The sequence below is a fragment of the Nomascus leucogenys genome, chromosome 11, assembly GCF_006542625.1.
Source record: "Nomascus leucogenys isolate Asia chromosome 11, Asia_NLE_v1, whole genome shotgun sequence".
Classification (NCBI taxonomy): Eukaryota; Metazoa; Chordata; class Mammalia; order Primates; family Hylobatidae; genus Nomascus; species Nomascus leucogenys.
The window spans coordinates 10,737,203-10,759,430 of NC_044391.1; the positions used below are offsets into that span (position 1 = coordinate 10,737,203).

At 43.0% G+C, this 22,228-nt stretch overlaps 1 protein-coding gene across 4 annotated transcripts in view; it reads right to left on the reverse strand.

Moving 5' to 3' along the window:
• Nucleotides 1-22,228, reverse strand: part of KIF16B (kinesin family member 16B) — a 299,853-nt gene that overhangs the window by 112,548 nt on the left and 165,077 nt on the right. For all 4 annotated transcript variants that reach the window (XM_003252139.3, XM_003252138.3, XM_012510215.2 and 1 more), the window contains exons 16-17: nucleotides 21,984-22,066; nucleotides 20,430-20,518 (exon numbers count right to left, since the gene is read on the reverse strand). In XM_003252139.3, the coding sequence (XP_003252187.1) occupies nucleotides 20,430-20,518; nucleotides 21,984-22,066 (172 nt within the window). The remainder of the gene's footprint in view (nucleotides 1-20,429; nucleotides 20,519-21,983; nucleotides 22,067-22,228) is intronic.

Consider the following 22,228-nt stretch of genomic DNA (forward strand, 5'->3'; position numbering starts at 1 on the left):
AAAAATTGAACATAGTGTCAAGTACTGTGCTAGGCAAGAGGCTACAACAGTCTGTAAGAAAGATGTGGTCCCTGTCCCCACCAGGCTCCCGGTCTGTAAGTGACAGTCAGTGTGTCACACATGAGCATGGGGTACTGACCCCAGAATTTGGTAGTACCTAGGATCAAGGCAAGCTTCCTGAAGAAGTGTATATCTAATCCGGGTCATTCTTTCTCTTGCATGATATGGAAACTCAAGGAAAGCTAATAAAATCAGATTTGGGCTTGCTATAGGAGAGGTGGCAAGACATGAAGCTCAAGAGGACAACGGAAGCCGGACAGTGAAGAGCCTTGGATGTTATGTTAATGACTCTGAACTTGATCTTAAAGGAGGTGGCAGAAAAATGTCTTGGGACAGGGCTGTTGAAGAACACATACTCCTGGTGTTCTGTAGAAAATAGATGGGTTGGGGAGCAATATAAGAAGGCAGAGACAAGTTAGTGGTAGCAACTTAAGTAGGAGATAACAGAGCAGGACCCAAGACAACTGTTTCCCTTGATCCTAGGTACTACCAAATTCTGGGCTCAGAACCCCATGCTCGTGTGTGACACACTGACTGTCACTTACTGATCAGGAGCTTGGTGGGGACAGGGACCACATCTCTCTTACAGACTGTTGTAGCCTCTTGCCTAGCACAGTACCTGACACTGTGCTCAATTTTTTAAAAAGTAGGTGCTCAATTGGCCAGGCACGGTGGCTCACACCTGTAATCCCAGCACTTTGGGAGGTTGAGGCAGGCGGATCACCTGAAGTCAGGAGTTTGAGACCAGCCTGGCCAACATGGTGAAACCCCGTCTCTACTAAAAATACAAAAATAAGCCAGGTGTGGTGGCAGGCGCCTGTAATCCCAGCTACTTGGGAGGCTGAGGCAGGAGAATGGCTTGAACCCAGGAGGCGGAGGTTGCAGTGAGCTGAAATCTCGCCACTCCACTCCAGCCTGGGAGACAAGAGTGAAACTCCATCTTAAAAAAAAAAAAAAAAAAAAAAGTAAGTGCTCAGTTAACATGTCACATTAGATATTAAAACTCAAATTTATTATCCTGATGAGAGGATAAAGAAGTGAAGCTCTCTCCTGATACTTAGCAGGTCGAGCTGACAAAACTTGGCAACTGGTGGCATTTTGGTGGGGGTGGCAAAGAGAAAGAAAAAGTTAAAGATGACCCTCAGGTTTCTGTCCAACTCCTATGGGGGGTAGGAAGGCAGAACATAACTACAAAGAGACTGAGCCCAGAGATCAGCAGGTCCGAATACAAATTCTGGTGTTCTGAGACCATGAACAAGTTATTTAACCTTGGATGCTTCATTGCTGTAAAGGCTAAAGAAAGTAACAGGCCCCACCTCAAAGGGCTGTAGCCAGGATCAAGTGAGATGCGACATGTGAGATGCCTGCCTGGCACCTGGACACATCGGGGGCTGAGTGTTGCCTCGCATTGCTATGGTTCACTGAGACGAGGAGAGCAGTGGGGAAGGAGGGGCCTGGGGAGTGGCAACTGTAGAGTGCTGGTGCTCAAGGTGGGAGAGGCCAGGGCAGTGGTTGACATTCACCAAAGCTAACGACCACGGGGGACTCACTCCATACCTGGCACTGCTCTAGGTACTGTGAATTTAATTCTCACAATGACCCTGCGAGGTCACTGTTCCCATTTCACACATGAGAAATGGCAACGTCACTAGTAACTGACAGAATCGGGTTTGATTCTAGAGCCTACAATTTTAATCTCTTCTCTGTCCTGCTTTCAAGGTAAGCTCAGTTTTACACATATAGAATCCAATGTTTATAAAGGTCATCCAACTGAGACGTCTAGCAGGCAGCACGAAACATGCAATGAGCTGGTATGCAGGCCCTTATCAAGGCTGAAGGTATGGACTTGGCCTTCACTGGCATGTAGACAAGAACTGAAGCCCCAAGAGTGGGTGAGGTTACCCAGGACACATGTGTAGAATGAAAATAAAGGAGCTTACTGCAAAGTCAGAAAGATCACAGACTTTGCGGCGACGGGCAGAGATAAATGGCCCTCTAAGGAGGCTGGGAGTGAGCAGTTAGAGACACAGAGAAAAATCAGGAAAGGGCAGACATATGAAAGCAGAAGGAAGAGGGTGTCTGAAGAAAGAGAAAGAGATCAGTAGCATGGAATAACCCAGGAATGCCAAGTAAAATGCAGAGCCCAAGGAGCACCTAATGACTTTCATGACGTGGAGGTTCATCTTGGAGAGACCTTTGCTGGGCTGGGACTGGACTGCAGAGGTCTGACGAGTGAGTGAGAGGAACCTGGAGACGGTGAACGTAAATATAGTAGAGCGCTTTCTTGGTAGGTTTAGTTGTAAAGGGGAGGTGGTGGTTTTGGGAGGATGGGTGCTCATTGTAACAGTTGAAATAGATTTGTGCCTAATTAAGTCCTTGTACCAACAAGCAGGAGACAAAGAGATTGAGTGAAAAAATGGGAAGTGGCTGGGCATATCTGATGGACAGAGAGGTCTCTGAGTGGGCAGGAAAGGAAAAGGTAGCACCATAGCTGAGAGCAAGGGTTCGGGCATGGGTGCAGCCCAGACCAAATTCTGGCTCCTATATGACCAAGGGACAATCTCTCAACCTTCCTATGCCTCAATTACCTCATCTGAACACAGGCTCAAAAATAATCCTAGTCCTCAGTGGGTGAGAGGATCCAATGAGAGTACTCACAACCACTATTAACTTAATAAATACTAGCTATTAATCCTATAGGATCCATAGTACAGGTTGGGGAAGTTAGTCTGAGAAAGCAAAAGGGGAGTTTTTTCATTGGGACAGGAAGAAGAAAAGGATGAATGCAAAGCAGACATGGGATTTAAAGGTGTTGCTCTCTTAGGACTCCTGTGTTCTATATGGAGTCAGGAACAAACTCCTCTGCCTAATGACTCGTCTTCATCAGAGTGAGGAGAAATAATAGCAGGGTTAGAAGTAAAAGAGTCAGGAACATTATTTGTAATAATGAAGGGGCCGGCGGGCAAGAGAACTGATGGAGGAAATGAGCAGAAAGGGCTGGCTGGGCATCATTCAAGCTTAGAGACTATTAATTTACAGGGGCACTGATCTCTGTGTTGATGTGTTTTTCTCGGTTGCACTGAGCTTAGATGTCTAGGTATAGGCTTAGGGCAGGGAGATAGCTCAATGGTTCTAGAATCAATGGGACTCACATAAGTGGAAGAACAGAAGGATCATCTGATGATCTGGGAAATGGATGGCTCAAGTGCTGGAGATGAGGGACTTAATTGGATAGGGAAGTAAGTGGAGACAAGACAAGGCTTACAGGAAAAGTAAGAAATCAAAGAAAGTCTCCATGCCGAAGAAGGGAGTGCTATTTAAGTAACTAGATTGCAGGATGAGTTAGTTTCAAAGAATCACTGAAGATAACATCATGACTTAGAATGATGAAAGGCTTAGAAGGAAATGTCTGGAAGGGGAGGAGAAGGCAACTGTACGGACAGGCAAAGAATGCAAAAGGCAAAAAGTGGGACAGGCAGCGGTCCCAAGTGAGGCTCAGAAGTGCTCCAGCAGGCAAAGGAAGGGTGGTCTGGCTTGGAGGAGGATCTAAGAGTCTCTGGATTGGTGAAATCACAGGTCCTCCTCAGGGGAAGCCTTCACTTTAGAGTGTCTGATTGGGATGGAGAAGGGGAAGTATGTGCATTAAGAGAAGTTGTCAAGATCAGGTGCTTGAGGCTGTTGCTCTGGCCCCTGAAGGTAGTACTGTAAAGTACTGAGTCAGAAATCAGAAAGAGATTCTCATTTTAATTCTTAATGAAGACTTATGATTTTCTTTCTGTGACCAGTCTCTAAATAGGTAGAAACTTTGGCTGTTTTCTACTGAAAGCAAAATGCCTTTGGTAAATAATGACACCTGTTTCCTCAAAAATAAGAGTAACATTTAAAAAACAAACAAAAAATACCATAAAGATGTTCAGTCTTAAATCACAAACAGTATGAGGGGAGAGTCATTCCAAAGTTAGAAAGATTTTTAGATATGCAATGATATGAGTTGCTGCTCTCACTGGATCATTTCTGTTAAATATTACATATTTACTAATCATACTCCAAAATGCACCTATTTCTATAATCAATGATAATTATCTGGGATAGTAAACCTCAGTAGATTGTAAAATATAAATGTGAGTGTGTCATTATCAAGGAGAGAACATCAAGAATAATTGTATTTGAAGGTGGCTTTATTTTAAATATGTGTAATTCATTATCTTACTTTACTGGAATTATCATGGCCCCCCATTCTAATTTCCCAAATGTTATAATTAAAAGGAAACCACAAAGGATGTAATTTTTGCAGGTGTTTTTAGCATTTTAAAATGACACTTGGAAGTATACTTACTGTGTTAAGTCCAACAAAAAAAGCACAGCATACAACCTATTTTTTTAAAATCAGAGATAGCCTTTTCTTCTACATTAAAAGAGATCTACCATTTTTAGGTATGACTGCACATGTTTCAATTAATCTTCCTGTTATCATCGGCAATAAAAAAATGAGGGGGTGGGAATTTCTCAGCTTATACCATAAAGAGGGAGGGAGGGAGGAAGGAGGGAGGACAGAGAAGTGAGGAATATTTAAATGAACTGAAAGCATAAATACCTGCATCCTTGTGTGTCTTCATGGTGATTCGTATTGTACCTATGATGTCGGTTCAGTTTCTAAACAGAGTATGACTACCCAGGTCCAGTCAATGCTTGAGCAGGCAGTTGCAGTGTGGGTACATAGGGAGGGTAACGGAAGCTGAGTCCAGCCCACAACATGCACAGAAGGGAGACCCCCTGGCAACAGAGGCGGTCTCCCTATGGGATAGTCATATTGGTAAAGTTCCTGGCATGGATATTACTCTATTATCTCAGTGGGCGCATGATCAGACAAGGAAAAACTTCTTGGTCAATGCGTAGGCCTGGCTTTTTCCTAGGTGACTTTTAGGCTACTGTCAAATATAGGGATTACTTCATGGGCATGTGACCCATGCAGCTGCACAGGGTCCTGTGCTCAGACAGGTCCCATATTTGATGCTCTGCTGTGGCCATCTTGAAATTCTTGATGATATTAGAACAAGAGGCCCAACTTTCAATATGTACTGAACTCTGCAAATTATGCAGCTAGTTCTGATCAAGCATATGTCATCTTTGAAAGAACTCCTGGCCTTTTGCCTGGAATGCTCGGTAGTATTCCTCAGTCCAGAGAACCAGAAAAGGACTAGAACTCAGTGGACGGAGTTTCACCTTTCCCTGATGCTTCACTAGGGTTTAGGTTCTGACTACAGAGGGTTCTTCAATGGTTTAGGATTGACCTTTTCACCATACTACCATCCCCTAGGAAACTTCAGCCTTCTCAAGCACCTCACAACTGAGCAAATCCCATGGAGACTAGGGGATCGTAAAGACTAAAGTGAATGTTTGAATTTGGGTGAAGGGGTTTGTGCTTGTCCTATCCAATCTTCTTCCTAGCCTTGTGAACCCTAACATTCTAGATGTTCCTTGAAGTCTAAGCAGAAAGCAGTTATTTCACCCAGGGTAGGCTCTGGGAGACTGATGAAAAGAAGAACCCAGCCATCCATTGGGTTTCCAACTCTTCATGGAAAGGCCTTGAAGTCTTTCCTGTGTGAATTAGCTCTCAGGTAAACTTTCATTAGAAAGCTTTGGAATAGCTGTTTTGTAGAGACAATTGGAATTTCTACAGTACTCACTCCCGCTCACCCTTTTTTCAAATCATTGTCAGGGTATCTCACAGTAGGTGGGCTTACATAAAATTACAACTCAAGGGGTGTGTATCAAGATGGGGGTGGGAGACAAGAAGTCTCACAATGCAATTTAATCTAGAAGGTTGTGAAATTAAACCCTCTTAAGTAAACGTCAGAGTTTATAACTTAAAAATTCAAAGCACTCTGGGAATGGTTTTCTAATAAATTTCCAAATACCTGGTCTAGAAGGTACTCACTAAAGACTTTCCAAGGAGCCAGTCTTAAGCCTTTTGCATTGCAAATGGAAAGTGCCCTAAGAAACAAGGATTGTTTTTTTAAAAAATAATAAAATTTGATATCATAAGCATTTTCACTAAGTTTCTCCCCGGCCTATTTCTCATAGCAATGGTATAACTTGCTCTGAAAATGACAGCTAGGACCATAGATGTGAAACCTAGAGGGTTTCCTAATCAAGCCAGAGGATCACAGGCAGTCTGAACTGGATAGACACTTGAGATAGATCATACACTGAACTCGTACACACCCCACCTCCCCTGCCCCTCCATCCTATTTTACAGGCCAGGAGAATGAGGCCCATAGAGTGTGAGAGAGAGGGCCCAGGTGACCTCCTTTTAAGAGTCAGGACTCAAGCCCACCTCTTTCAACTCCTCATCCATTCTTCTACCCAGCCGGGAATTCTATCTCACCTTCTCAACCAAACCATGGTACTTTTTATCCCAGAAGGAGCCCCTCAAAGTTAAAAATGATCCATCATTACAAAATATACCTCTTCCCATTGGACGAACCAGAAGAATGCACCACATAATTTTCCTTCCACCTCCTTCAGCCATGCATTCTACACATACAACAAAACTTGTCCTGGCACCTGCTGTGAACAGGCAGGACTCTGAGTAGAATAAAGAATGGACAGCGTGCCTTTGGGTACTCTTAAGTGAGTGAAACAGAGTGAAAGAAAACATGCTCATATATCGATCACAAAGAATGTAAGGAGCCCAGTGGGAAAGGGCATGTTTTCAACAGGAGATGGAGTGGAGGGACAGCATTTATAGGGATGAGAGGAAGCCTTGCAGAGGAGGTGTTGTCTGAGCTTGGCCTCGAAAAATGGATAGAATTGTGATGAGCATAGTGTGGTGGGGGAAAATCCAGTGGAAGAAAAATAGAAGGAAGACAAATGAGAGGTACACCAAGGAAGCTGTACAGAGCCTCAGTTGGCTACTGCTCTGATTAAATAAAGGGAAGTGATGAGAAATAACAGGGAAGTTAGACTGTGAGCAGAATATTAAAGGTCCAGATGACACACTCTCCAGGGCACCTTCCTGGGCAAGCTTCTCTTCCGTCTCCCCTGCCCATGAGTCCCCTATCACAGCACGGAGCAGGATGTTCAGGAACTGGTGGTTCCCTCACCCATAATTCACCTGGTCAACATGCCAGGCACTATCCTAGGCACTGTGGTCTCAGCAAAAGAAATTAAGTCTCTTCCCTCATAAACCTCTATACCAGTGTGGGGTTGAGCTAACTAATACATAATAAGTATGCCGTGAGATAAGTACTATGAAAAAGCACAAAGCTGGGGAAGAGGAGGGACTGAGAAGAGGACTTTCAGGAGAGAGCTGCATGAAGGAAGGGAGTGGCCATGAAGATGCATCTGGTGCCAACATGAGGGATGAGCCAGGCCACAGGCCAGGAAGGGACGTGTGCAGGACAACAGAAGTACAGAAGGACCACATGTTGCCAACAGGAGAAGACACCAAAGAAGGGTGGCCACAAGAGAAGAATCATGGCCCAAGAGGGAGCTAGGGTGGACACCACTCAGGGCCTTTCAGGTCACAGAGGGCAGAGGTTGTCTCCCCCTCCACTGGGGTTTTCAGAGGACAGAGATGCCCACCTCAGCTGACCATGTATCCTGAGGGCTTTCTGTAAGGCACAGAGTAGGTTTCAACCAGTGATTTGTATGGGTAGTGTTTTGAAGTCAGTGGCATGAGCTTCACAGCCAGAAACACAATGACAAAGAGTTACAGACCACCTGAGTGAGGTGATGGTGTCAACCGATGTCCATCTCTTTGCCATAAGAAATAACCTTTAATACCCTGCACACTCTTATGTTTAAATAATTCACTGCCAAAAATTTAGAAAGCACAGGTAAATGTCCTACACCATGATTCCTTTATTTTGTTCCCAGCCCTCAGCCTTTCCAACCATACAGATGCACTCACAGAGAAAAGCCTACCAGAGAGTCTATTTTTTAATCATTTCCTCATAATATACACCTTGGACAAATCACCAAATCATTATTCTACAACATAGTTTAATATCATGGAATTCTATAACATAGATGCACCACGATTTATGTACACAATTTCATATTGTTGGAAATGTACATGGGAAATTATCCTGAAAAGCCATTTTGGTGACATCTATAGTGGGTGGCCCAAGAAGGGGCTGGTTTAAGGAAAGAAACACTGTGCACATTTGTGGGTAGAGGGAAAAGAGAGAACAGAGAAGGGAAACTTGAAGATGCAAAAGAGACTCACAAAAGGCACCGCAGTTCCTCTGCCATGATGACATACTGTTGAAGTGAAGAGCTTTGCAAGTCCACCTGACACATGTGTACACCTCTGAGACTGCACGTGTGAAAGACAACATGCCAACACGCCTAACCAGGCAATGCTGAAAATGTGTGCCTCTGTATCCCAGACCAGGGCTGCCAGAGGTCTCGGGGCACCAGCCTATCTGCCATGCCCAGCTCTCGGTTGCGGTGCATTTTCTTTTCTAGGTCTCCAACCCAATGGTATATTCCTTCCTTTCCTTATTTATCTCCCTGACATTTCCCTCCTTATTCCTCCCCATGTTGCTTTAATTTAAGCAGCAGCTGCCATCAAAGAAAGAATTCTGGGTGTGGATTTAGCTGACAAAATAACAAAGTTGACCAAGATTTATATAGAGAATTAATTGAAATGTTATCAACAATTTACATGGAAAAAAAAGGAAATAGTTCTGAGTGTCCTTAATGATTAGTCAAAAGTTAGATCAATAATGATATAAACATAAAATGAAGAATCATATTCAATGGCATGAGAAAAAGCACACAATTAAATGTTTTTTAGAAAGTAGAAACTGTATATCTAGTGCAATCTCAATTCTTTTTAAATACTCTATATAATGCATAATTACAATATTCGATGTAAACTTAAATATATGTACTTAAAATATAAGCAAATATTACAAATATAAACCAATCATGTTTTCTTGGTGAAAAGATTATGAATACTTGTGATTATTTTATTCATTTCTGAATGTGTTACTTTTTATAATAAGCATTTCACTTTATAATGAGAGTAACTACCTATTTAAAATAATTTTTTAAATCTACACTGGTTATAGCAACTGTTTTACTTCTGCTTTGCTTCTATCAATCTGTGGTTCATTTCAGTTTATTTCCAACAATGATGACAATTAACCTTAGGTCATGAGATATGGGAGATGCTGCTGGTGACTAAACATATGGTGTCACTGACTTGGAAGCCAGGCATTAGCAGGTTAAGAGTCATGGTCTGTGATAAAAGGAGGGTATGGAAGTTCCTTGTCTGGAAACAGTTCACATATACACACATTCAGACAAGAATTATTCCCTTAAACACCTACTTAGAAGTCGGAATACAGTACTGAAAAAACCAGACTCTTTCACTTACCACTAAATACAGAGACCAAGAGTAGACAGTTGCACAAACAGATATAATCACCAACTACTTAAAGTGCTAACAAGAAAAGATAGAGGATGCTATGAATCAGTAGCCTAGGAGGTAAAATTTGGACTGGGTTTGGTAAATCCTCTTTGAGGAAGTGACATTTACATGGAGATTTTGGAGACGATGTAGGATTTAGTCATGTGAAGAGCCAGTGGACAAATGGACAAGTGTTCTAGGAGGAGAGAATAGCATATGCAAAGATCCAGAAGCAAAAATGAATGTGTACAACTGGAAACCTTGATTGAATTAGCAACATGTTCTAATCAAATGAGTTAACAAATTACAGAGCTGGTGACATGTAATCAAGTTAATATGTTATTGCCAAGGAAAATCATGCTGCCATGTAGGACTAGGAGGAAACCTACTTTCTCCCACCATTGCTTATAACTGCCATTCATCATTTCACCAGAACAGTCTCATTTGCTCAGCTGACCTTGACAATTCAGTTTTAGATTGTGCGGTTATAAAATGGCTGAAGCAAAATGCATCCCACCACTCAGACAATATAATCTGAAGTAACTGAATAAAGACAGATTGTTCTTTGAATTTAAGAGCTCATCTCCCCACCTACTTTGAAAACAGAAAGCACCCGAAGCTCATCAGTTGAAGTGGCTCACAGTGGAATAATATTCAAGGACAAAAAGGAAAAAAAGCAAAGTGTAATTAACACTAATCTCAGTTAATGGAGGAAGAAGCCCACTTCTTTCAGTTGCTTTCATCACATGTTCGCCAAGATTGTGTATCTTAACAAGCTATTGAAGGCAATCTATAGCCAACTGTAAAGTTAGTAAATGGTCCATAAAAATGCAAGACAACTGAGACCAAAAACTGGAGAAGAAACAGCCTTGCAGCAAACTAAACTTTTGAAAAATGGTAAGTCCCAATAAAATAAACCAGCAGAGATAAACACAGTAAATAACCATCAACTAAAACACAGGCTAACTACCAAATTACCAGCAACATAAATACTGCCAACTCCATGTATAAAATGTCCATGCCCAAGGGGAGCAAGAAAAAAAAAAGGATAAGACAATTTATAAAGTAGCAGCGAGTGAGCAAAAAGAGAAAAGTGTGCCTGCAAGAGCATGCGGTCTTCCTCCCTCCCAGGACACGCAGTGGGGACCATGACCTCATGTGAAGGTGCAAACCTTGTTGAGAATATCTCCAGCTACCAGCAGATTCTGTTTCTGAAGCCCTTTCTACATTGTTAGAAAGCAAAGGGGAAAAGTGCATTCCCCTTAGTTCACGTTTATTAGACGTCTAAGTTCCAGGTATGCTGCTGTGCACTGAGTAAACAACAAACTAGATTCTCTGTCTGTTTTCTGGAAGTGTACAGTCATGGACAGCAAAGCTAAGGCTCGGCACAACAGAGGGCAGACCCCTGTCATTGGTGTCTTCTTACTCTCTCCCTAATGTGATGTATTCATCCTCCCAGTTTAGTCAAGGCAGAAATGAGATGAGGAAGGGGAAGGGAGGGGAGGGGAGGGAAGGGAGAACATATGAAAGAAATAGGGAAGGAGCGGGACACAGGGAGGAAAACAAAACTATTTCCTTTCATATAAATGTTGTCATCTGAGGAGAAGCCCTCACTATCCCCTTGGTGCCTTTGGCTTTTTGTATTCAAATCCCAGAACTCTTCATTTGGAATCTAGTTCTTTTCAGCTTTACATTCCAGAAATCCATTTCCATTCTTAATCTGAAAGCACCAGGAAGGCTGATGCTAATCTCATAGAGCATTCTAGTACAGTAAGTGGCTCAGCACAGAACGAATTAGGAGTTTGGTGAGTCTTCGGTGATGACCAGGATGCCCAGGGCTTGCTTTTAGAGACAGCCACTGGTAGCCAGATTCCCTAGACTCTAGGGCCTGTGAATACAGCCTAGAACTGTGTCTAGGAGGGTGTAATTATACTGACACATTCAACACTCTAAGAAGGCCCATTTTCAGCTTGAAAAAAAACAAAAATAAAAATAAAAAGGATAGTCTCATCTATCAGTGGGAATGGTGGTGATATATGTATAAACAATCTGTAAAATAATTTGTGAATATGCATCGAGAGCCTTAAAACTATATGCACTCTGGCCTGGCAATTCTACGGCTATTTCCTCCCTGCTGAGGAATTAATCATGAGAAAATACAAAGATTTAGCTACAAAGCTCTTCAGCCCAATAACTTGCGATAGTTAAAAAACAGATAACAAAATGCCTACCAATAAACGTTAAATAAGGTACAGCAGGGGTCCCCAATTCCCAGGCTGCGGACTGGTACCAGCATTCGATTTGCATAGAAGCGCGAACCCTATCATGAACTCCGCACACGAGGGATCTGGGTTGCGTGCTCCTTATGAGACTCACCTAATTATCTGAGGTGGAAGAGTTTGATCCCGAAACCATCCATCCCCCTCCTCTGTCCCTGTCTCTAGAAAAACTGTCTTCCATGAAACTTGGTCCATGGTGCCAAAAAGGCTGGGGAGCACTGAGGTATGGAATAGTCATATGATGGAATATCATACGGACATTAAAATAATGGAAAAAAATTTATGAAAGAAAAAAATTAGTGCAAAAAACTCTCAAGTCCAATATTAATCCATCTTGGTAAAAGATATAAAATATAAATGTATATATATAAATGTGTGTACATATATAAATGTGTGTGTACATCTACACACGGAGAGGCAGAGACAGAGAGATGGACAGTGGAAGAAATAGAGGTATGGGCTAGAAGGTATAGTAGCATGTTAACTGTAGTCACTTCTTTTTTTTTTTTGCTTGTGATTTCTAAATTTCCCATAATGAACACATTAAAGTAAAAGATACATTTAAGTATTACTCATTCATCTTCTTCCTTGATCATTGGTAACTTCAGACCATCCTCTGAGTTAGGGGCCTTCCATGGCTGCCGGGTCTGCACTGGCCTGATGCTAACCAAACCCCCTCAGGCTGCTGCACTCCTTGGGATGATGCTCCTTCAGTGGCTCACCAGATACAGGTTTGATTCTGATTTTTGATATTTTTTAGTCTAACTGGGTTTGAAAGCTAGGTGTTTCTCCTCTTTAGAATTTAATTATTCAAATACATCCATTTAAATGGGCTCACCACTGGTTAGTGCTCAGAGGAGGCTAATGCGCCAGTGAAAAATTCTTTTATTTTCAAGACTGAAATGAGCTTGGAAGTTATCTAATTTTGCTTTGAGCACTTTCAAGAAGCTGTGAAAGCCTCTGCATCTTGCCAAATTAGCTGCCTGTTTGCAGTCTCAAAGCAAGGCAGAGGAGGCTTGAGCAGTCGGCTTGGTTTCTTCTTAGACGCTGCACCAGCTGAGGAGGAATGTTTCCCCTGCAGGAAAATTATCTCCTGGCAAAGACCCTGGCTGGGCATCTCTCCAATGTGGAACTAACTCCCAAAGGAAGTCACCAGGCTTCTCTGCCTAATCCAAAAATTCTCTGGCACCAAGTATCACGCATGTGTGCGTACAAATCACGGCTTCCAGGGAGCTTGAGGTGTGGGCCAGCAGTAATTTCCCAAACTATGTTCCAACTCTACATGCCCTGTCGGGCTGATACAATGTTCTTGGGGAACAAGAACTTTGCTTTTAAAACTGCAAATCTTATTATAATTCAGAGCACAGGGTATTTTTTAGACATGGGCTGTTTAGAAAATTAGTAGATGGCCTGCTGAACAAAGACAAAAATCACACTGCTCTGAAGATAACTTGGAGCTTACTGGATCCAATAATTTGCAAACCCATCATTCTTTTGGAGTGCTTTGTTCTGGGAAAAAGTGAGTACTATGCAGCAATTTTTTAGTCAATTGCAAAAACATACTCAGGTCTACACAATACCAAAGAAACCAAGAGGTATGGTAATTGTAATGCCACCAAACGTGTAGAAACACATCTGTGTGGGTGACAGACTCAAAAAGATAGGGGCCAAGTAATGTGGAGATAGGAAACAGTGCACAGGGACCACTGACAAAAGACCTGGGCAGATCTGTGAGAGGGCAGACACATCCTTTGTGCTGAGAGCACATGTGCTGGCCAAAACCTACAGCTCAATGAATATTTGTGAGGTGCCCACTCTGTGGAGTCTTCTGGAGATTCAAAGATAAATGAAGCATAGTGCCTGCTCTCAAGAAGCCTACATCAATTAAATACACAAACATCAAATGAACGAATTTGGAAAGAGCTAAGATACAGGAATGCACAAAATGCCTGCAAGAGGATACACAGGAAGCACTTAGCTCCAACTGGAAATGCACAGAAAGCTTCCTGAGGATATGACTCTGTGCTCAGCTCAAAAGAGGAAGAGGACTGGCCAAGGGAAGAAGAGGGGGAAGGCGTCACAGACAGTGTTACAGATGCAGAGGCCTGGAGAAAGGTGTGACCCACGTAAACCACAGGATGAAGTTCCGGGTGGAAAGTGACTGAAAATAACATCGGAGAACAAAGTCAGAGATGATCAGGTTGATGCTTGGAAGTCACCACCTGGTAGGTACTGAGGGGACAGGCCAGATGCTGAGAAGAGGAGGAGGGGGTGACCAGGAAGGGCTAAGGAGGTGTGGTGAGCTCCTTCCTCAGGTTCATGGCAGGGACAGGACTCCAGGGACAGGCCCACAAGTCTTCCCTGTGCCATCAGATAAAGTCAGGAAACAGTGGGAACCATGCCAATCGGAGCTCTGCAACATTTGCTGCTCCTCATGTACTGACCACATTGTCCATTTAAGGAAAAAAAATCTGCCCTACGTGTTCTTTGGTAGTGATGGACAATAAGATTTCCTAGAGTGAAAGATCCCTATATACTTGCTGAAGGTGGGGGGCAACAAGAGGAAGAGTGCTAGGAAGTACTCATGTGGAGCCAATTGCGGAAGGAAAAAAATTCCCAAGGGACAGAGTGGGTGATGACTGTTATCAACCGACAGGAAAGCAGGAGGCTTCACAGGGACCTGGGCAAGGGAGGGGAGTCCCAGCATTGTTAGGCAGAAGCCAGCAGGAGGGCTTAGCACAGAGAAGGAGGAGGCCAGGAGGCATGTTTGTGTTTGTGTATGCTGGGGCGGGCAGGGAAGCAAACATTTAATAGACATCTGCTTTGTATTACACAACAATTAAGAGAGTCAGCCCCTAGTTTGGCCTAAGAGAGGGAAAGTAATAAAGAGCAGAAGAAAGCTCTGAAACAAGTCTATTTGAGTAGGAGGTGCCATCAATGCTTTTGATTCCTGTTAAAACTGGTCCTGGAGAGGTGACAAGGCAAATATGGGGTTAAGGGTCTCCAGACTCCGCACTTCTTGGCAGGGCTTGGTCACCTGCTGAAGCTACAAGACTGCTCACAGGGTTTGGTGACTATGTAGGTGCCCTAGGAGGTGACTTACAATGAGATGCAATGCACTGGGAGCATGGGTATGGGGTTGTGCGGCTTTCCCTAATTTAAAGACCTTCAAACTCATCCAAGTCTGGCATGTGCAAAGATAATACTACCACCGTCCTGATTTCTGACAGGCTTTACAAGTGTCTTCCCTGTTCACTAAATCATGCTCTGAGATGACTGAGCCTTGGTCTGTCTCAATCACTCAAGCCTCAGCACAGGGCTGGACAAATGATGGGCCCTCATGCACCACTGAATGAATGAGGTAAAACGGCAGGGCTGTGAACATCTATTTTATTCAACAGGGGGATCTGCCTTCAGCTTCCAAGTGGAGAAATACCACCTTTGACAGGCCACACAAACCCAAGCTTTTCCCGTGGGGTGTCTGATCGCTGACGGAGTGATAGTCACTTACTGGAGAAAGTTCAAGGCCCAGGGCCTAGTTTTAAGGTTGTACTCCTTATCCTCCCTTCCTCTTGACAACCTGCTCCTCCTCCTCCCATATTTCTGTTTCAGCTGGGTGGCATGTAGCACCCAATCAGTTACTGAAGCCAGAAACTGGAAGTCAACATCTTTTCCTTCATTACATCCCATATCCAATTCATCATCCAAACCTCATGACTTCCTGCCCTGACTATCTCTACAGCTCACCCTTCTAGGTTCCTCCCACTGCTGCCTCAGTTCAGGCCCTCACCTCTAGAATCCTTGTGAGCTTCTCCAGGGCTTTTGCTGCCCAGCCAGTTCCTGAGAAGTCAGAGCAATGCCTTTCAATGCAAAGATGAATGATCATTCTGCTCCTTGGCAACAGGCACTCCTTGGACTGACTGGGTTTTGAGAAACATGCAAAGGAGCTAGTTGAACTGAACTTGGCAGAACATGAGAGAGGTCATGTAATCACCAGGAAATCCATCCAGGTTAGATTTACATTCATCATTTATTTACTATACTTACCGGGGAAACTACATTTTGAGATTTTCTTTCTATATTTTTAAACACCATTTTCAACAATGGACACTCTTGAGAAAATAGAAGAAGAAAATAAAGATGAAAAGAATACAATAAGATACTGCCTCACACACACTTTGATGTGTAGTATAAAAACAGAAAATCACAAGTGCTGGTGAGGATATGGAGAAACTGGAACCCTTGGGCCCTGTTGGTGGGAATTCAAAATGGTGCAGCTGTTGTGGAAAAGAGCATAGCAGTTCCTTGAAAATTAAAAATAAGGCTGCCATATGATCCAGCAATTCCACTTCTGGGTATATACTCACAAGAGTTGAAAACAAGGACTCAGATAGTTGGACACCCATGTTCATAGAGCATTATTCACAATAGCCAAAAGGTGAAAACAAAGAGTCCATCAACAGATGAATGGATAAACAAAATTTGGTATATCCATAAAATGGAATATTATTTGGCCACAAAAAGAAAGGAAATCCTGACACATGCTATATGGTGGATGAACATTAACTAAAGACATTATGCTAAGTGAAATAAGCCAGTGAGAAGAGGACACACCAGTGATTCTACTTAAGTGGTTAAATTCATGGAGACAAAAGTTGTGTGCTGATTGTCAAGGAAGTTTGGGGGAAGGAGGGAATGGAAGTTATATTTAATGAGTACGGAGTTTTAGTTTTGCAAGATGAAACTGGTTGCACAGTAATGTCAATGCACTTCACACTACTGAACGGTACACTTAAAAGTCATTACCATGGGGAAGAATGCTAACTGAAGATATGGCCCTGGAAACCCACCCCTCTGGCACCTAAAATTCCTGGGCAATTACTTTCTACAGCAGGTGGCAAGTTAAAGGGGCCTGGGAACCAGAGAGAAAGAAAGTATGATGAAGTATTAAATAATTTTTATTTGAATTTGTATCAGTGAGTAATGCAAGGGGTAGCAGAGAGAAAATGTGTACTTGAAGTTAGGTCAACAGGCTGCATAATGGTAGCGTCAGATGCATCCAGAACCAACTGTAATTCAGTCTAAAACAGATTGCTTCTCCTGAATTCTCTGATTGCCTTGGCCTAGTTCTTCATTTCAAGATGAGGCCCTCTTCCCACCTATGGCTTAGAGATCCTGAACATGATTTTGAGATTATTCAAGTAACTGCAGTATCCCCTTGGACTTGCAGTATCCCCTGGGATTAGGCAGACAGATTAGGCCACAAAATCACATTCCTCTGCATAATATGTCTCATTCCAGTATTTGGACCATCCATGCCCAAAGAAATTTTAAAAGCCTTTCCCAAAGGGACTCATGTGTCTTACTAAAGTTTTATTCTTAATCTGTTTACAAAATTTTTATTAAGCATGTTATGTGAATGACACCTTATACAGGAAAGAATAACACAAGGCCCCTGACCTTAAAAAGCTTCCATTCTAATAGGAAGTATATATAAGCAGAGTTCTTAACCGACTGCTAGCCCAGGCCTGTCCTCCCTGTCTCCTCCATCTCAGGGAAGATTGTACCACCTGCAGCAGCTGTTTAAACCTGAATCCTGGGAGTCACTCTTAATTCCTTGATTCTACTTTGCTCCACTTCTAAGGCTAAAGTGCAGATCCAAGCCACTATTACCTTTCACTTGGACTAAGGAAATAGCTTTCTAAATGGTCTCCTGCTTCTATGCCACATTCTCCAAATGGCGTACATCCTAATATTTGCATTAAGTACATCCTCAGCTTACTCTCTTGCTTAAATCATTCTAGTGGTTTGCCAGTTCTCTTAAAAAACAGTCAAACCCCTTCCAATTGCCTGCACGGCCCTACATTGGCTGGCCCTTGACCCCCCCACCCTCACTTGTACCACTCTTCTTCTTGCTTACTATATCCCATCTACTCTGGCCCTCTCTTCACTTCTCATTTTGATGCCATCACACTTGCTTTCCCCTTCTGTCTCAATGCTTTCCATTCTCCCTCTTTCTGTTTTATGAGTGTCATTTTCTCTCCATACAAGTCTTAGACCAAACATCCCTTCTTCAGGAAGCCATTCCTGATCACTCCATCAAACACTGTCCTAAGACATTTGATTTCATTTCATTTTCACTTCCTGGATTTATTTTTAAATTATCTGTTGATTGCGTCTCTCCTCCAACAAGCATGCAAGCTGACCTTCTCAGGATTACTGGCAATGGTGCCCCCGTCCTAGAATTCTGACTGGTTCATAGGAGGCATTCAGAGAGGATTTGTTGACAGTTGAATATATGTTACAAAGAAGACAAAATAAGGAGGAAAGAAATGGAGCAATGTACAGGGAAGAAGAGACATTGATTTTTGGTTGTGGGGAAGAAAGTCAGGAATAGCTTCCACAGCAGAGTTCGTCTGTACTATGCCCTGGACGACGAGTAGGTAGCCAGGCAAAAATGCATCCCAGGCTCTGGAACTGGCTAAGGAAAAGCCCCAGAGGCACAGGCTAGTCCACATGTGACTGAGCAATAAAAACAACAGCAGAAAGCTGGAGCTCAGAACACCTGGAGAGAGGTCCGGAGACGAGCACAGACAGTGGACAGCCCGAGTGACATGGTGCAGGCTGGGACTTTATTTTTTAGACCATGGAAAGTCACTAAAAGTTTTGAGGACGAAAACTAGTAACTTTGACCTGCATTTTGTAAACACTGAGAAAAACGATTTGAACTAAAAACTAAAAACAAAAAATGGCATTACTTTTAAGAGAACTACACTTTCTCCTGTGTTTTAGGGAGAAAAAAGAAAGACTTCCATACTATGTGTATATGTAAGGCAAAGAGGGGCCCATGGCTAGTGACCCCGCGCTCAAAGTAAAGGCTGAGTGAAGGTCACGTTTTGGTTTTCAAAGCCATTGAATAGCCATATTACATTAGCAAATGGCTTCCAATTAAAAGATACCACCACTGTGGAGGATAATAACGGCAGTACCTGGATTCCAGGATTAACTAACTGGGTCCTGGGCCAGGAGACACAACCAAGCCAGCATTCTTCATATCACAGTTTAACTAGACAAACAATATTTAACAGGTGGGATCACACTATTTTAGCTGAAATTAACACTAAAGATCTGTGTATTATATTAAACTTAAACATGAGTGATTCCATCTCAGTCACAATAAAAGGAAACTGCTAAACCTGCTGCAAGGAATTAAAGACCTATGACAAAACGTGCCTCTGAAGTACTTATCATTTAGTTGCTCTGAGAGTGTTCTCCCATTTCAGAGGTCTGATTGATATGGCTTATTTCAGGACAGAATTATTTAATGAGCACAACTTTCCTCAATGACCATGTAACAAAATGGAAAGACCAAATAGGAAAGACAAAGGCTGACACAAGGAAGTCAACTGCTTCCAGAAAATCCTGGAAAGCAGCGGGGAAGGGGGGTGTGCCCAGGAGTCCACAGCCACAGTGCTGTACTACTGGCTTTTTTTCTTAAGTTCAGGCAGGTGTTGGATTTGGGCCTCAGCTTGCTGGCCCATAAAATGAGGAATCCAGAAATGTGATCAAAGATCCCTCCTATGACACAGAAGAAATTCCTTGTAGGTATCTGCTTTCCACAAACCAGAACACTGGCTTGGGCTGAAGCAGTGAATGGCTTTCAGCACACGGCTCGATGTTTGTGAGAAATCCCAGGGTTGGGGGTGAGGGAGCAATGGAAAATGGAACCAGTCCCCCAACTGCAGGAGGTGACATAATCAAAGCATGAGTGATGGAATCAGATAGACCTGGATGCATGCCTCAGCTCTGACTATGAAACTGACGGAGAGCAAATGTGTAAACATTTCCCCATATGTAAAATGGGAATAGGTTTGTGAGAATTAAAAGATCACGGATTCAAGGTGCTTAACATAGTGCCTGGCATATAGTAACTACTAAATAAATGACAGTTCTAGAAAATGTTGTTCTTGTTACTTTTTTCTCACTTGTTCAGCCATTTGATTTACCCCTATTATTTTACATGAGATTATCCTGGTAGGAAAGATAAAATTATGGAACCTCATACAACCGAAAAGGGCCCTCAAAGTTCCCTGTTTTTAGGCATTTTCATTATCACTGTCATTTTACTGATGAAGCCACTAAGGACATGAGTTAAGCTGACTGTCCAAGGTCCCCCAGCCACTAAGTCAATTTAAAACACTCTCATTTGTGCTCTCAGCAGTCCCCTAGTGTTTGAAGTAGTGAAGATAATTTCCTGCTCTATTGGATGGCCTAAGAATCAGGCTGCCTCTGTTATTATTATTTATAAAATGAGATAAAAGTGTGTAAGCCAAAGGGATCATGCACTGAGTAATCAAAGTGCCAACTCTAAAATATTAGACAGTTAGGAAAATGATAATGAAGCTTGTAACAACCCTCGCTAATGCTTATTATGCTGTTAAGCGAAAAATCGGAAAACGCAAAACTGTTTATGTTGTGATTATAACTAAGTAAAATTATGCACATATATAGTGAGGACTGGAAAGGAACTCAGAAAATGACGGCGGCTGATTTGATAAGGAGGCGCCGTTGCAGAAGTTTTATTTTTATCTTGTGACTATAATGGAGTTGGCACAATAAATGCAAAAGTGATCATCACAGGGAAGGAGATGCTGCTGTTCACTTACCCAGGGTTATACAACATGACTGCAGACAGGTTCTCACGGGACTTCGAGAGGTCGGTCATGGACAAGCTGAAGGAGGACAGAAGGCCACTCTAAGGGCAGACACAGGGCAGAGTGGTTACCTTAGCAGAGAAGAAAAGGCCACTGCTCTGGACTCATTGCTTCCAACATGTGAGAGACAATGAGGTGCACATGCTCCTAATTAACACGCACCACAATTAACTGGTCTATCTGAGGAAAGCAGATCATGGGCAGTAAGGCCCTGATACATTTCAAACCCAAGCCTTCTGCTAAGTACAGCAGGACCTTGGCCTTCTAGGGCTGGGGAAATTCATCAGGAATTCCACAACCCAGTTGGTCTCCCCCGCCAGTTAAAGTCGAGGAAAGGGGTCACAATATCTTTGCCATCCTCCATTACCTGGCAGGCAGCAATCTCCTGTAATCAGCGATATTCACTCACACTTACAGAGCGATAAAGACGAAGGCAGGAGGGGTGAAGGCAGACCAAAAGTAAGAGCTTGACCTATTTTGCTTCCATGGGAAGCTATTGGCAAACATGTTTTTTCCCTCTGTTCCTCTGAAACTGTGTACCAAAAAGGACCCTCTAGGGAGACCCTGGGCTGGAGCAGATAAGAGGCTCCGCTGGCTGGAAAAAGCCACCCAGGAGAAGGCTGAGGTTTGCAGCTTTCTTGTTATTTTCCATCTAGGGCACTGGCAACCTCAGGCATCCCTTATAAAGGAGACAGAAATGAGAGGCTGGGTAACCAGTGGTCAAGGGCAAATGCTTCTGGTATTCAAGTCAGTACTGCAGCCAAAGCTCGCCACTTGCTGGCTACAGAACAAGTTAGGGAGAGTTGCTCTTGGTCTGTTTCTCATCTTGACCTGGGGGTGACAGCACGGGGGTATTAACGGCTGCTGCACAGATAAAGAGATAGAATATATGTACAAGTTTAGCACCATTCCTGGCTCGTAGAAATGTTAGCTGTAGCCTTTATTATTTTCTTCAGTCTAAGGACCAGCCATGATGTCCCTGAACAGATTTCTTTCTTTCTTTCTCTGGTCCTTAGCTCCTTCCCTGTCAGCACTTAAACTGCCCTTTAGATGTCCCCTTCCAACCAAAGTCTTTCCCAGTTGTCCTAACCCCACCCCTGCTCTCGCTTCCCATCTCAATGAAAAATCTGTTTACTGTGGCTGATTTTGGATTAATGTGATTCTAGTGTTGGGTTAATCCCTAACAGATGCTGATTAGGGGAAGTCACTCTCCACCTAATGCAAAATGATGACCAATTCCTTGGTGGGAAGGGTGGAAGGCTGAAGAGAAGGATCTAGGAGGAGCAGTTTCTCCTTGTCTACTCTAGAATTTACTTGCTTGCTCTCTTACTTCATCGGCCAATCATCTGCTGGGAAACAATCTCCCTAGAATCAATCCAGATCACAGAACTACTTTTCCATGGTTCTGCACCCCAGAAAGTCAAAAGGTTGAAACCAGAGTGACCACCACCCACTCATGCCCACATCCGATCAGTGGTTCCCTCCTAGAGACGCCGTGTCCCTCACCTTCCTCTTCTCCCTGAGCTTGGCGGCTTCCTTTGGATGGTTAAAGCGAAACATATTGGTTCTTCCCAAGAGAATCACAGCACCTGAGAACACACAAAAACAGTAATAAATTTAGAGTAAGCAGTGTGGTCAGTTGCCAATATCATAACATGGAATTCTACTGTTGAAATGTAATTTCCAGTGTATTATAAAATAATAAGGGAAAACTTCAGTCTCAAAAGTCTGCTTACTTAAGACAATTTCAA